We start from the raw sequence: 15,060 nt of genomic DNA, 5'->3' as shown, positions 1-15,060 counted from the left end.
TTTTTATGCATTTTATTTTTTCTGTAAAAGTCTGAGGACGTTAATAAAAAATAAAAACGTATATAAGTACATTCCAAAGCCAAAATAATATATATTTATATTTTTCTTTATAATATTTTATTTTGTCTTACACGTGTTAACTATCTAACCATTCAGATTCATTATTATTCCCGCTTCCAAGGTTTGTGTTTTCATCAGTCAATGGCCGGGCTTCAACCAGACAAGATTCAGCTGATTTCTATTTCTTGGTCTGTTGTTTTTTTTTGTATAGAGTAAGATTTTCTTTTTAATATGTCGAATTAATAGTTTAGCTTATCTTAACACATGTGTGCTTGGAGTATTTTTTATTGTTTAGTTTATTTTAGTTCATAATTTTATTTATATACTAGCTGTACCCTGCCACGCGTTGCAGTGGCTCAATTTGGTGTAATGGAAAAATTTAATAAAAGAGAAAATGCAAGTTTCTTATATTAGTACAGCAATCCACTGCAAAAAGTGAAAATGAAGGTGAAACTGAAAAAAATGGTACTCTTGCAGAATTTGATCTGGATCCTTGAAAGTTTCTGTCAATCATTCATGTTTTGGACTTGACCAACAATCAGTGGATGAAGCCGAACGTAGCAAAAATGTTGAAACGCTAAATGCTTTTTTTTGTTGTTGTTGTTTTAAAAAATGTGATTTAGTAATTAATATTTGGTTGATGGTGGGGGGAGGGGGGTCACTATACACAGATTCGAAAAAGTCGTCCAAAAACAAGTAAATGAAAGCAAAGGTAAGTTAATTTACGTTTCTACCTAATTGGATAATTGCTTAGTGTTTTTATGTAATGTAAAATGTTTAATTGGCTCAAAAAACAGAAATGGTCGCGAATTCTGTTGAATACGTTAAGTTTGGGAAAGTAAGTTGAAAACTAAAAACTATACAAAACAGTGTCTGAAACTCACCGAACATATGTTACCATGACATAGGCTGGCATAATCGGTAGGTTTCTGACAGTATTTTGTATAGTTTTTTTAGTTTTAACTCACTTTCTCTAACTTAAAGTAATCAACAGTGTCCACCACCATTTGTAGCTTTCAAATACACCAATAAACACTGTTTTTCGAGCCGACTAAACGTTACATTAAATGAAAAGGGTTTATATTACTAAACACAGATACAAAGAAGTTGTCAAAAAATAAATATATAACAAATAAATGTTATCAAAGGCAAAAAAAGTAAGTGTTCTACCTAACTGGATAAGATTTTAGTGTTTTTATGTAATGTATAATCGGTTCAAAAACATTCAATGTTTATCGGTATATCTGAAAAATACAAATGGCGGCAGACTGTATCGAACACGTTAAGTTTGGGGAAATTTTGGGAAAATGAGTTTAAACTAAAAAACTATACAAAATACTGTTAGGAACTCACTCAATATATGTTACCATGATGTAGGCTGGCATATAATCGGTGGTTTTAAACTTTTGCTCGATACAGGTGACGACTTTTAAAAATCCCTTTTAGTGATTACCTGGTTTGAGGATATTTGTACAACTAAACGGCAAATCTGCTCAAAAAAATCCGGTATTATTTTACTTTAAGGCCCGTTTCACGTTCATATATAACGAAATATTTTATTGTAGATTTCGGTGTGCTAAAAACGAATCTGCAAACCGTTTACGTAGCAAAAAAAAAAGTTTTCATGACATTCATGAAATTACTTTTTCGAAAAGTGGGTGATCACTTTTCAATGTAAATTTAACTTAGAATGAGCACCCACTTTCTGGCCACCTGAGAGAGGGGCATTTTTCTGTTTCTTGGCTAAAAAGTTTTTTGTTTGATTTCTTTTGCATGGTAATAACCCCTGAACTCTGGGACTATTTTCCATTTAACAGCCGTAGCCTTCGTTCACGCTATGCGTAAGCATAAACGAAAGCTGTTTAGCCAATAAACATGGGAAAAAATCCCCCCTCTCTCAGGTGGCTAGAAAGTGGGTGCTCATTTTAAGTTAAATTTACATGGAAAAGTGATCGCCACTTTTTCGAAAAAGTAATTTCTTCATATCATAAAAACTATTTTTTTGCGACGGAAACAGTTTGCAGATTCGTTTTTAGCACACCAAAATCTACAAAAAAATTTTTGTTATTTACGAACGTGAGACGCACAGCTCTTAATGGAAAATTATATAAAAAATCCGGGGGAAAATAGTTTTCAATAAAAACAGCAAATGAATTCGATAGAAAAAAATGGATGCTATTTTTTTTTTTTCTTTCTGAGTGTTTCTTGGCTAAAAAGTCTTTTTGTTTGATTTCTTTTGCATGGTATTAACCCCTGAACTCTGGGACTATTTTCCATTTCACAGACGTAGCCTTTGTTTATGCTATGCGTGAGCATAAACGAAAACTGTTAAATATGCATTCGCGTACCAAACTGCCTTGTCAAAAAAACCTTTAAGCCAATAAACACGAAAATAAATGCCCCCCTTCCTCAGGTGGCCAGAAAGTGGGTGCTCATTTTAAGTTAAATTTAGATGGAAAAGTGATCACCCACTTTTCGAAAAAAAAAATTTCTTCAGATCATGAAAACTATTTTGATACTCCTTGGGCGTTGAGTTCCATGGCGACCCGCAGAATTATTTAATGGTCGTTCCCTTAGTACCCCCCTAGTCAAGGCTAACACATGCGCACGTAACATTTTTTATTTATTTACTTACGTGGTGGAGTTTCTATACTGATAGGTTTTTTGAAATTTTTTCACTGGATTATTATTGATTGAACACTAACCAGATTATGAAAAAAAATTGAAAAAAAAAAAAAAATCATTTCAACATTTGAAAGGGGTACTCACTTTTTAGTTACCACGTTCTGATAAATCGGTCACTTTTTATTTATTTATTTTTTATTTTTTTCTAAATACGGAAGTGTCTTCGGGAGATATAAAATAGTCACATGTTGACGAAGCAATGTATCGGGAGGCGTACGGGATTAAAAATTATTGGTAAATTTTTAGATTAGGTCCACCTCCTCAATTTTCTTTTAAATGACGACTTGAAATAGTTTTCGACTATGCTGAATACGAAAATCGCATCAAAATTTTTCAGAAATAAGTAGTTATCAAGATATAAAAAGTTGTATTATGCATTGTAATCTTTGGCGGCCATCTTTTTTACATGTGTGTATTTGTTTATGGCACGTGTGCACGTAAAAAGATGGCCGCCGAAGAATACAATGCATAATACAACTATTTATTTCCGCAAAATTTCAATGCAATTTGCGTGTTCAGCATACTCGGAAACCTATAAATGTCGTCATTGAAAGGAAAATTGTGGAGGTGGACCTAATCTAAAAAAATAACAAATTATTAAACATTTCTCCAGCATGTTAGTGAAATTTATAATACTTTAAAAAAATTAAAAAGAAACAAAACAAAAGTTTTGAAAAAAAACTCACCTTTCACAAAACAATTTAAAAAAAAACAAACCACAAACTGACTAAATAAGTAAAAAAAAAAATAATTAAAAATCTCGAAACTTTATTTTCATGAAAACAATAAAAAAAAGTCCTGTTCTCTCTATTTTTTTTTCTTTGAGAAACAAATATATTTCTGACTTACAAATGCGGTAGAGACTCATTATTTTTACTTTCTATGGTTTTGATATACCGCGTTTTTATTGCTTACAAAATGGGTGACTGATTTATCAGAACGTTGTAACTAAAAAGTGAGCACCACTTTCAAATGTCGAAATAATGATTTCTTTTTTACATTTTTTTTTTAATAATCTGTTTAATTAGTGTCCAATCAATAATAATCCAGTGAAAAAAAATTCCAAAAACTTATAAGTATAGAAATTAAGCATGGGAGTAATGGTTGTACAACAACGTCGCCTTTCGCACTTTTACAAACATTTTTTAAAAAAAGTAACTAAACCATTTATTGATAATTTGTCACGTGTACAAACATTTATTTATTTACGTAGGCTTAACTCCTTTCATGAATAAGAAAAGTTTTACTCTTTAAGAATAATAAAAGGAAAAAGTTACTGAACATTTATAAAAGGACTTCTTTTCATGAAGGCCAGAGGAATAGTTGGCCGAAAATTCGTGAAACAACAAGTAATAAAGATGAGATTAATAGTCCACAATAAATAAAAATGGTGCTAATGCAGAGAGCGATCCGCGCTATTTTTTAAATCATATTTCCACGTTTAAATAACGTTTTACGATATGTTTTTTTTTTATTTATTCAATTGTAAGGTTAAAGTACAGAATAGGTACAAAACATCCTTACCTCCCCATGTTAAGAATGACTTTTTAAATAATAACATTATTTCAGCACGGATCACTCTCTGCATGAGTAATCTTTTATAGAAAAACAAAAAAAACTCAAATGCAAGCAACAAACTTTTTTTTTTGGCCTTATATAATAAAGAAAAGATGTGTAAATTAAAAAATTTGGAAGATAAACAAATGAAATATGTTTTTTTTTTTTTTTTTTTTTACTTATCGAGTTACCAGAAAATGAAACCTTTCATCAATTCGTGGCTGTGAAATGAATCGAACCGGAAGTTCAGTTTTATCAACAGAACAGATTCGCAGAAACGGTTAAAAAAATATATTTATTTTATTTAATATTTTAATTTTAATTAGGTAAATTTATTTTAATAACATAAAAACATACCTCGACTCTAAAAATGGGTTGTCTGAAAATTTCAAATAAATTGGTAACGTAGAAATATGGTTTTATTCTTTTAGAACGAACCAACTTTACATTTTTATATATATATATAGATTGTTATTCTAAATAAAAGTTTCTTCTGTGCTTTGCTATTTTACTTCTACAGTTCAATTGTGGATTCTTAAAGTTTAAAATCTTAAATTTATCATTTTGACATAACCTACATGTGGTGTCTAAATTTCTACATGTACTAGCCTGTTATATTATTTTCCAATGGACCTTTGGCAAGTATCCGCTTTCTTTGAGCTCCTAGTAATGGAGAGCGAGTACTATTTTAATTTGGCGTTTTTTGTTATTGAATATGCTTTTATGGTCATAATATCTGGTTTTAAAATCTAGAGAAGTCATCCATATGTAATACTTCTTGTTATTCAGGATTTTTTTAACATATATTGTGACGTGATAAACACTGCTTGTGGTAGACATTTATTTTGTAGTGGACAAAATGCACAAGTTCTACAGTTATAAGTTTTCTGTTCATGATTAACTGTATATATATATATATATATATATATATATATATATATATACACATACTGTGTGCAACACCAAGACTTCAAGACAAGGTGTTGATGGCAACAAAAAGTGTATTTCATTTTATGGACAAGGTAAATGTTTCTCGCATGCTTTTCCCATTAGGGATCCCCCCCCCGCCTTTTTTTCTTTCTATTCAAAAAATGCTACATTGCCTAAAGTGTGTTTATTCATAAAGTCTGAAGAAATGCTGGTTTTTGAAAATTTTCAAACGATATCATGCTTGAAATTGTCGAACTAGACATTGAAACAATTGTAACGTAAAATGAAATACACTTTTTGTTGCCATCAACACCTTGTCTTGAAGTCTTGATTTTACACACAGAGTATATTAATGCTCAATTATGAAATGTGATAATTTTGTAGCTTAATCCTTAAGTCAACCATTTTTGGCTTAAAACCTATTGGCATATGAAAATTTACTGAATTACACGTACTCAGTATATTACATGTAAGTCTATATATGTATATATATATATATATATATATATATATATATATATATATGAAAGCGAAAATGTGTGTATGTTTGTATGTGTGTTTGTGTGTTCGCTAAAAACTTTCAACAGACACGATGAAAATTCACAAACTCGGTATCATATTGAAGCTCCATCCTTTGCCCGAAAAATATTGAAAAACTGGTCAAAAACGTTAATTTTGTTCACCCCGAAATCGACAATTTTCGACGGGGGGGGGGGGGGGCAACAAAAACGGTCCTCTCGTGACGACGACCGGTTCTACGCATGCGTCAGATGACGTCATGACCTGATTTACTTTAAATAGTTGAAGAACTGACTAAATTTCATGTATGTCGTGTTAGCTTAGTTGGTTAGCGCGTTGGTTCATTATCTAAACATTTTGGGTTCGAATCGTGGTGGGAGATCTTTTTTTGTTTTTTTTTTCGATTTTTTAAATTTAAATATTGAACCAGTGTTATTTAAGCCATTTTTCACATAACGTTCGTTTTTCTGGGTTTTTTTTTACTTCGCTTATCCACCCCCCCGACCACACACCCAAAAACATCCGGGTACCCACCGATTTTTTAAAATTTTAATATCGAAACAGGCTTATTTAAGCCATTTTTCACGTATTTGTTTTTCTGTTTTCTTTTTTTTTTATTTTTACATTTAACATCATTCGTTTGCCTTACGTTAGTTTTTTTTGTGTTTTTTTTTCGATGTTTTGATTACCCCCCCCCCACGCTTAAGTTTTAACGTTCGTTTTTATGTTTTCTTTTTTTACTTCGCTTATAACAAACAAACCTGGTCATTGACCGCATTTGTTTAATAGCTATTGCTTACGTCGTCATCGTAATGCTCTATGACTTCCGTGCGGGCACCTGTCACTTTGGTTCTTACTTAAATAAATTCAAACATCTTTCAGTAACTCATTCTGGCTGGCCGAACGGTTCATGTTGTTTCACATTTTATTTTCAAACTTCACCTCGGGGCTTCGGGTTCGATCTTACCAACTTTTACGCCCCCCCCCCCCCGATTTCTTTTTTATTCAACAGCACACACACCTCCAAACACCCGGGCAACGCCGGGTACCCCGTTAGTATAATATAAATCTTACCTGTCTGTTTAAATGTATGTATGTATGTATGTTTGCCTAAAACTTTTGACAAAGGGGACGGATTTTCACAAAATTGGTATCGTTTTGAAGTTTTACCCTTCGGATGACAAATATCGTAAAATCAAAAGTTATCCTCTCTTTTTGATTGACTAGCCTTAATTTAAATCTTCGCCACTTCCGGTTTGGCGATGGATGCAACAGCAAAGATGTCACTTTTTTTTTTTTCACACTTTTTTCCTCCTTCGTGGTATAGGTTCGAGCCTGCCTGCCTGGCTACTACCACTTTTTTTTTCTTTTTACTAAACACACACCTCCAAACACCCGGAGAACGCCGGGAAGCCAGACTAGTATATAATAAAACTTGTGGTATTTGTACAGCTTTTAACCCAGAGAAAATCGCTTTTTCGTTTGGTATCTTCCAGACGTTTTCATAAACAACTGACGCAATCCAACATCTTGAGAAGCAGATGACAACTTTACCTCTACTTACAAAAAAAATTCCCATCAAAAAAATAATTTATTAATTTGAGTTTTGATATATTTGAATCGTTTTGATATATTTCTGAATTTTTCAAGAAAGTTTCAAAGTTTGGTAGAAATTATTTTATTTATAATTTTCAAAATTTCCAAATTTATGCAAATCGGTAAGTTCTTTACCTTTATTTGGCTGGTTATTTCCTCTGAAGAGAAAAGCCTAATTTGGAAACTTCATGGAATAATAATAAAAAAAAAATTACATTCTTGATTTGAACATGTGATTAGCTAAGAAAACATGTAAATTTTATTTTTTATCTAAAATGATAAAAAATAAAATTTACATTTTTTCTTAGTTAACTTGTCTTTATATATAGTCTTGGAAGTTTATTTAAAACTTTTAAAGCTATAAAAAAACAATTGCAGTTCGTTGGAACATTATTTTGTCAGTAAATCAATTAATCTCCCATATCGCCGAATAGTTTTACTTATCTGAATAAACGATGTTAATAATGTTCTTAAAGAGATCATCAGTTGTTTTCCATGAAACACTGTTTTGGGGATTTAAAAACATAACAGTATATTAAATCATGGTTTCCCAGCAGTGTTAATCAAACACAACCTTCCTAAAAAAACACGAACAAAATTATTTTTTAATATTGGATCTAGTTTTTTCCACCAGATTAATTTAGGCTAACCAATTCATGTTTTTTTAAAAAAATATGTCTTACCTGTGTCCTCTGAGTTGGCATCGTTAAATACCAGGGAAGTGGAAGTTCAGGACGACTGGAAACAATTCCGAGATAAGCAGAGAGCACATACAGTACCTGGAATTCCCAACTGGATACCCATCTGGTAGTAGCCAGGCTCAATGTTGCTAAACTTTGGTGATCTGACAAGAACCAGTGTGTCAATATGATTATGCCGTACATTATAGTTTGACATATAAACATGCGCACAGACAATTGCCATTTACATAATAGATTATAACGCAGTCAAAATAGTAAATATCTACGAACTTACAACCCAAAGAAAAGATGATAAAATTTGAAAATCTTAAATAAAAAATTGGTGACAGAAAACCCAAGTTTTTGTCTTTTAAAATTGTTTTTCAATCCTATGTGTTTCACCTCTTCGTTTCCTTTTTTTTTTTTTTTTTTTTTCAGGTTCTGCCCCATATTTGGCCGGGGCTTCATTTGGCTTCTCCGTTGTATGGAATGGGGGACAATCAACAACCGTATGGACAGGTAACACTTTCTCTTTTCAAGTACTTTGCTTTCTAAACATGTCTTGCAGCCAATGTGATGGATGTGTATTCAATCTCTGAAAATAAACACGAACATGAGACGGTTCTTAATAGACATACTTGCTCAATGACATTATCAGGATCTTTGATGGTTTATTCTGTTAGTGGGGCCATAAATGTGCTGATTGCAACACCATGCAGATGAGTACCCCTCCTTTCTAAAAACGGGGACCTCTGTAACTTGTAGCTAGTGATCTCTTAGGATGAGATCCTAATTGCTGATTCATTTTTCTACTTGCGCCTTGACTTTGGTTAATTGGGAGGTCATGTCGTGCCCTAGAATCTATAAATCAATCTAATATTCAATTCTTGATAATATCACAAGATTGTTTTTTAGTTCCTCCCAAATAGATACTAGAATGCAGTGACCGAGGGTCAGTCATGTTGAGAACAAAAAAGATTATTAATGCTAAAAAGTAATGTTTTTAAAGAGTACTTTTTTTTTTTTCTGAAACTGATATTTTCTTGGAGTTGTGTTTTCTGAGAGTAATGCCTCATCATCTCGACAAGATTTACTTCTAAAAGTAATACTTTCCAGCAGTAGTGTTATCTAAGATTAATGTATCTTAATATTAGTGTTCCCACTTTCACTGTGAAATTTCCTTCTACAAGTAATATATTCTGAGAGCAATGTATGCTAGGGATATAATAACTAGCAGGGAGACCTGACGATGTCCTGAGTTAAATAAGGATTTACAAATGTTCCACCCTCCTGTACTTTTATTGTTATCGAAATTGGTTAAATCGACCATTTTTTAATCAAATCGATTGATTGCCTGTTCTAGTTAGGGACCCACACAGTGTACTAGGAAGAAGCTTCACATGCCTCCCTGCAGTGACATTGTCCACAATACAGTACAGTCTACATTGCACTGGAGAGAATTTACTATTTATTTTATTAAATTATCTGTAAACTAGCAAGCCGTCCAGCATTGCCCAGTCATAAAATACACTTAAATATGATATTTTGATGAATGTATATTTTGTATTTGTTATTATATTATATTGAACGCAATATATAGTAATGGTTTTAAAAGTTTAAAAAAATGACTTGTGCACCACCACCGAGAATCGAAATCAAAACGTTTAGCTTACAATTTACTTTTTTCTTTGACGTTACTGACTGAACTATTAAGACATCTTTACTGCAAAGTTAAAAATTAAAACATAAACCAATAGCTATTACGTCATGCATGCATATTTGTAATGCTGTCGTTTGACCTTCACCTGGCAAATTTTATTTTTTTTAATTTTCACACTTTTGCACTGATTTTCCCCGGCTAAAACCAAATATAAAGTTTGCATGGGTTCAAATACCCTATATATGAAGTTTCATGTCTGTAGACCAAAAACTGATGGAAGAGTGTGGTAGTCAAAGTTTTTTAAACAAAAATATATACACATACATAAATATATATAGAAAGCGGTTTGTGTTTACTATAAGCTTTTTACCAAATATTATGCAAGTATAAATCATGTAGAATATCTGCATAAATATAATTACACGTAATACTTCACTAAAGATGATCATCCCATAAGAAAACCAAAAAAACTAATAAGGAATTAATTAAAATTAATGTTTAAAAGAATATGCAAATTAGCTAAATCTTTTGCAGATGAATGCAATTCAACAAGCCATATATAACAAAGTTTTATTTTCATTTTAAATAAACAAAAAAGATTCGCCTTTTTTCTTCTTGGCCTTCAGGCCAAGATCATTTTTCTGTTATCAAAGTGTAGTATCTGTTCTGGCAGATACTACACTTAAGATAATTTGTACCAGTCAATGGAGGGGAAACCCTCTATACTGGGACAATTATTATTTTTGGTAACCAGAGTGCCCCCTTTTTGCCTACTTTTAGGGGAGCTGGTTTTTACCTCACATTAAAAACGGCCTTGTGCCTAATTTGCTCAGTGGGGGAGCAAATAAACACCATCTGTTCTGGCAGATGCTGCAATCAAAGTAATATATGGGGGCAACCCCACATATCAGACCATCGCTCTTGAGCAATCAGTTTTGGTCAATGTAGGGGAAACCCATCATACCAATTGTCACTATCCCCTTCCCCTCACTCTCCACATTAAAAAACGGCCTTGTGCCTGATTTGCTCAGTGGGGAAGCAAATAAATAACTAAATAAATAGAAAAAAAGGGTTTTAATATGAATATCAATACTCAAAAAGAACCCCAATTTTATAGGAGTATAGATATTAGCTTCATTTAAAGTTTAAAATGCAAAAGTCAAGTAAAAACACACTACACGTTACTTCTAGCCAAACGGCTAATGTTTCCATCTGAATTTCTGTTTCTAATAGTGCTTGATGAGTAACAGTTTGAAATTTAGGTTCCTTGTGCGTTGAAAGATGTTTTAGGCAGCCATGACACTGTACCACAGCCAACAGCTGGTATTATTTTGAGTTTTCCTTTTCTGAAGACTAGTTGCTCTGCCAAGGTTTGAGAGTAGTCTCTTCTACTATTTTAAATATGACTAATAGTATTAGTAAAAGTGATGCTATACCTCTGACAGAATGTAACAGATAAATCTTCATTGTGAAACACATTTTTATTCCTTTTATTAAATTTACCAAAATATCTTTATTAGAGGCCTTATTGGTTTGTCCATCAGCTTTTTGGTCTATCAATAAAACAAAATTTTCATATGTTTATCTGTCTCTATCTCTCTCATCTAAAGTTTGCAATAAGTATTTTCATTTGTCTCTCATGCTTAAGTTTGAAATAGAATTTTCATTTGTCTGTAATGCTTAAGTTTGAAATAGGATTTTCATTTGTCTGTAATGCTTAAATTTGAAATAGAATTTTCATTTGTCTGTAATGCTTAAGTTTGAAATAGAATTTTCATTTGTCTGTCATGCATAAGTTTGAAATAGGATTTTCATTTGTCTGCCATGCATAAGTTTGAAATAGGATTTTCATTTGTCTGTCATGCTTAAGTTTGAAATAGGATTTTCATTTGTCTGTCATGCTTAAGTTTGAAATAGGATTTTCATTTGTCTGCCATGTAGTCATGTAGTATGTGTCAATAATCACTGCATCATTGCCATTCCCATAATCATTGATCCGATGGATCAGCAAGATGATTGTCCACCTTTATTATCGAATGGACAGACATTATTTATTTATCTACACACAGAACATTAAAAAACCCCACAAAAATTGGTTTAAAACATGGTTCATGTTCATTATCTTCTAAGGAAAGGTCGAAGCTGTCCCTTGCAGTTGCACCAGCATAAAGGATTCAGTCTGTTGGTCAGGTTGAATGAATCACTGAAAAGTAGGTGAAAGTATCTACATCTTAATACTGTAGTACCATTAACGTACATACGTGCGTGTATCACGATTTTCAGATTAGAAATTATACAAACGGGAGATCTTATTTATTAAAAACGAAGATAGAAGATGATAACATACTCTGAACATTAGATTAGTTTATCTATATACTAATTCAATGTTTGTAGTATTGTTATCACCTTCTATCCTCCTTTTTAATAAATAGGATCTCCTGATCACTGAAAATGCAATATAAAAAAAAAATTTTAAGTAAAAAAAAAATGATGTTATTTTTAAACTGTATGTGAGACTAAAATATACTTTAATTTTTTCTGGCTAGGATCCAAGAGTAGTATCTGTTCTGTCTGAAGATAGTATAATGATATTGTGGGCGGTTTGCGTTCCCGCCGGGTGTCCATACAATGGAAATATGTCACAGACTCCTATAAGGATATTGGAAATAAACCGTAATGACCAGATATTGTCTGACACCCCATTAACCAGATTACTTAGATAAATACTTTTACAGTTTGAACAAAAGGGTTACAATAATATCGTGGGGTCTCTATTCATGCTGAACGTCCACAGAATGCCCAACAGCAATATATTACATATGAAAGATGCCACTGTGGAATTTCCACATGTCCGGCTAGTGTAGCTTATTTTCTTATCTTTCTATTTTTGCTGGGGATGAAGCAACCTACACAAATGCCAAACATTCACCTGCTATTTCAGTGACTCCAACTAAGAGGTTTTAAGATTTTGACCGTCACTTTAAACGCAGTTGTTTGGATCTCCCTCTGATTTGGTTCACCAAGTGTATTCACCAGGTAGTTTTCGAAATAAGTTTTCATGACCCCTTTTAATCCTCTAATTACTGGAATAATAGAGTTCCTCCTAAGGTTTCAGTTTCTTTTCATGTCGTGCATAAGGTAGTGGTATTTCGTTATCTTATTCCTCTCAGCTCTGTTTTAATGCAGCATCGTTAGGTACACTGACTCCAACTAAGGTTGTCACTTTCTCTTTCTTGTCCCATTTTGTTATAATTTGTTTTAACAGCTTCATTTTTTAGGTACATAGCTGTAGAAATTGCATAGTCATTACCGGAAGTAGCCACATATCTTTTAGTCTCAAGTTTGAAATAGCAATTTGTCCGTTTGTTTGCACTTTGAACAACGTCTTCATTGTGAAACACATTTTTATTCGTTTTATTAAATTTGCCAAAATATCTTTATTAAAGGCCTTATTGGTTTGTCCGTCAGCTTTTTGATCTATCAATAAAATAAAATTTTTATGTTTGTCTGTCTCTATCTTTCTCATCTAAAGTTTGCAATAAGTATTTTCATTTATCTGTCATGCTTAAGTTTGAAATCGAATTTTCATTTGTCTGCCATGCTTTTGTCTGTCATACTTAAGTTTGAAATAGGATTTTCATTTGTCTGTCATGCTTAAGTTTGAAATAGAATTTTTATTCACCTTAACTTTGAAATAGCATTTTCATTTATCTGCCATACTTAAGTTTAAAATAGAAATTTCACTTATCTGCCATAATTAAGTTTAAAATAGTGTCATGATTAAGTCTGAAATAGGATTTTCATTTGGCTGTCATGCGTAAGTTTGAAATAGGATTTTCATTTATCTCTTGTGCTTGTTTCATATAGTATTTTCTTTGGTCTGTTAGAGTTAAGTTTGGAATAACATTTCTAGTTTCAGTTGCACATTGCTTATCACTGGAACACAATACCACAGGGTTGTTTTCCAGCTTACTATAACATGATCGTTTTCAAGTTCAACGTGAACAGGTCCTTGATGAACTCTTATATAAAATAAATTAACATTAAATTTCCACCATTAACCCATCCATTAACCCTTATCCTTGAGTGGCCTTCGGACCTGGATAAGCAGTGACTATATGGTAAAAACGACCATCTAATCTCTGTCTGCGTGTCGATTATCTTTGTTTAAGTTTGTAATGAGACTTTTTATACTCGATTCTATTGTTGACAGCATTGGCTTTCTCCGTTCGTTCTAGAATCGTATGTTTATAGGTAGGGCCACGCTAAATTTGACAACATCCACTGTGTAAAGTGGTTCTATGGAACAGACCGGAATCGAACTTAGCATGCATGGTTTGTCAGTTCATGTCAGCATCTCTTTCACTACTATCATTTCCCTTATGAAATTTATCCATCTTAAAAATGTCCGGTATTACCAGATCAAACTTTCTGAAGATACTGGCTTTCTGATCTAAAATGCACCAAACATTGATGTTATTAAATTTATTTATTGCGGACTATCATCCTCATCTTTTCTTAGTTGTTTCACAACGTTTCGCCCAAAAGATGAGGATAATAGTCCGTAATAAATAAAATTAATAAAACATACTCATCTCAATAATGAATTCCAATTAAATAATATATATTGATGTTATTGTTTTTTTTTCTTTTCCTTTGCAAGACTCAAGCATGTTTTACAAAGTCACAAAGATTTTCCTCTCCAAAAGGAACCAAACACCATTAATAAATATTTGAAGTTATAAAGAACTTGAAATCTGGTTCAGAAAGTCTGATCTCGTAATACCAGACATTTTTAAGGTGGATAAATCTCATAAGTGAAATGATAGTAGTGAAGGGGATGCTGACATGAACTGACAAACTGGGCGTGCTATGTTCGATTCCTCTCTGTTCCATAGAACCACTTTTACAGTGGATGTTGTCAAATTTCACGTGGCTCTACCTATAAACATACGATTCTAGAACGAATAGAGAAAGCCAATGCTGTCAACAATAGAATCGAGTATAAATCAAAACTTTTTCTCTAATTACTGGTTTCAGTATAAATGACCCCCCCCCAAATGTTGATATACTGTAAAGCAAAACAACCAAAGTAAACCAAACACCATGAATAAATATTTGAAGTTACAAAGAACTTGAAGCATAAACACTCTTTTTCCAAATTACGTGATTCAGCAAAAAAAATCCAAAAAGGGTAGGGCCCCTCCACAATTTTCTTGTAAATGACGACTTTTAGAGGTTTTCGGCCATGCTGAATACGAAAATCGAAATTTTGCCGAAATAATTAGTTATCGAGATATAAAAAGTTGTATTATGCATTGTATTCTTTGGCGGCCATCTTTGTTGCGCACGTAGATTTGTTTATGGCACGCG

The 15,060-nt window shown here is 32.4% G+C and overlaps 1 protein-coding gene across 8 annotated transcripts in view; it reads left to right on the top strand.

Moving 5' to 3' along the window:
- The window catches only part of LOC145258181 (uncharacterized), a 905,094-nt gene that overhangs the window by 783,492 nt on the left and 106,542 nt on the right, over positions 1–15,060 (top strand). For all 8 annotated transcript variants that reach the window (XM_080116026.1, XM_080116065.1, XM_080116089.1 and 5 more), the window contains one exon: positions 8,466–8,546. In XM_080116026.1, the coding sequence (XP_079972152.1) occupies positions 8,466–8,546 (81 nt within the window). The remainder of the gene's footprint in view (positions 1–8,465; positions 8,547–15,060) is intronic.

Source organism: Euprymna scolopes, chromosome 3 (genome assembly GCF_053919585.1).
Source record: "Euprymna scolopes isolate OS-2025 chromosome 3, ASM5391958v1, whole genome shotgun sequence".
Classification (NCBI taxonomy): Eukaryota; Metazoa; Mollusca; class Cephalopoda; order Sepiida; family Sepiolidae; genus Euprymna; species Euprymna scolopes.
This window is presented reverse-complemented; position numbering and strand designations above follow the sequence as displayed.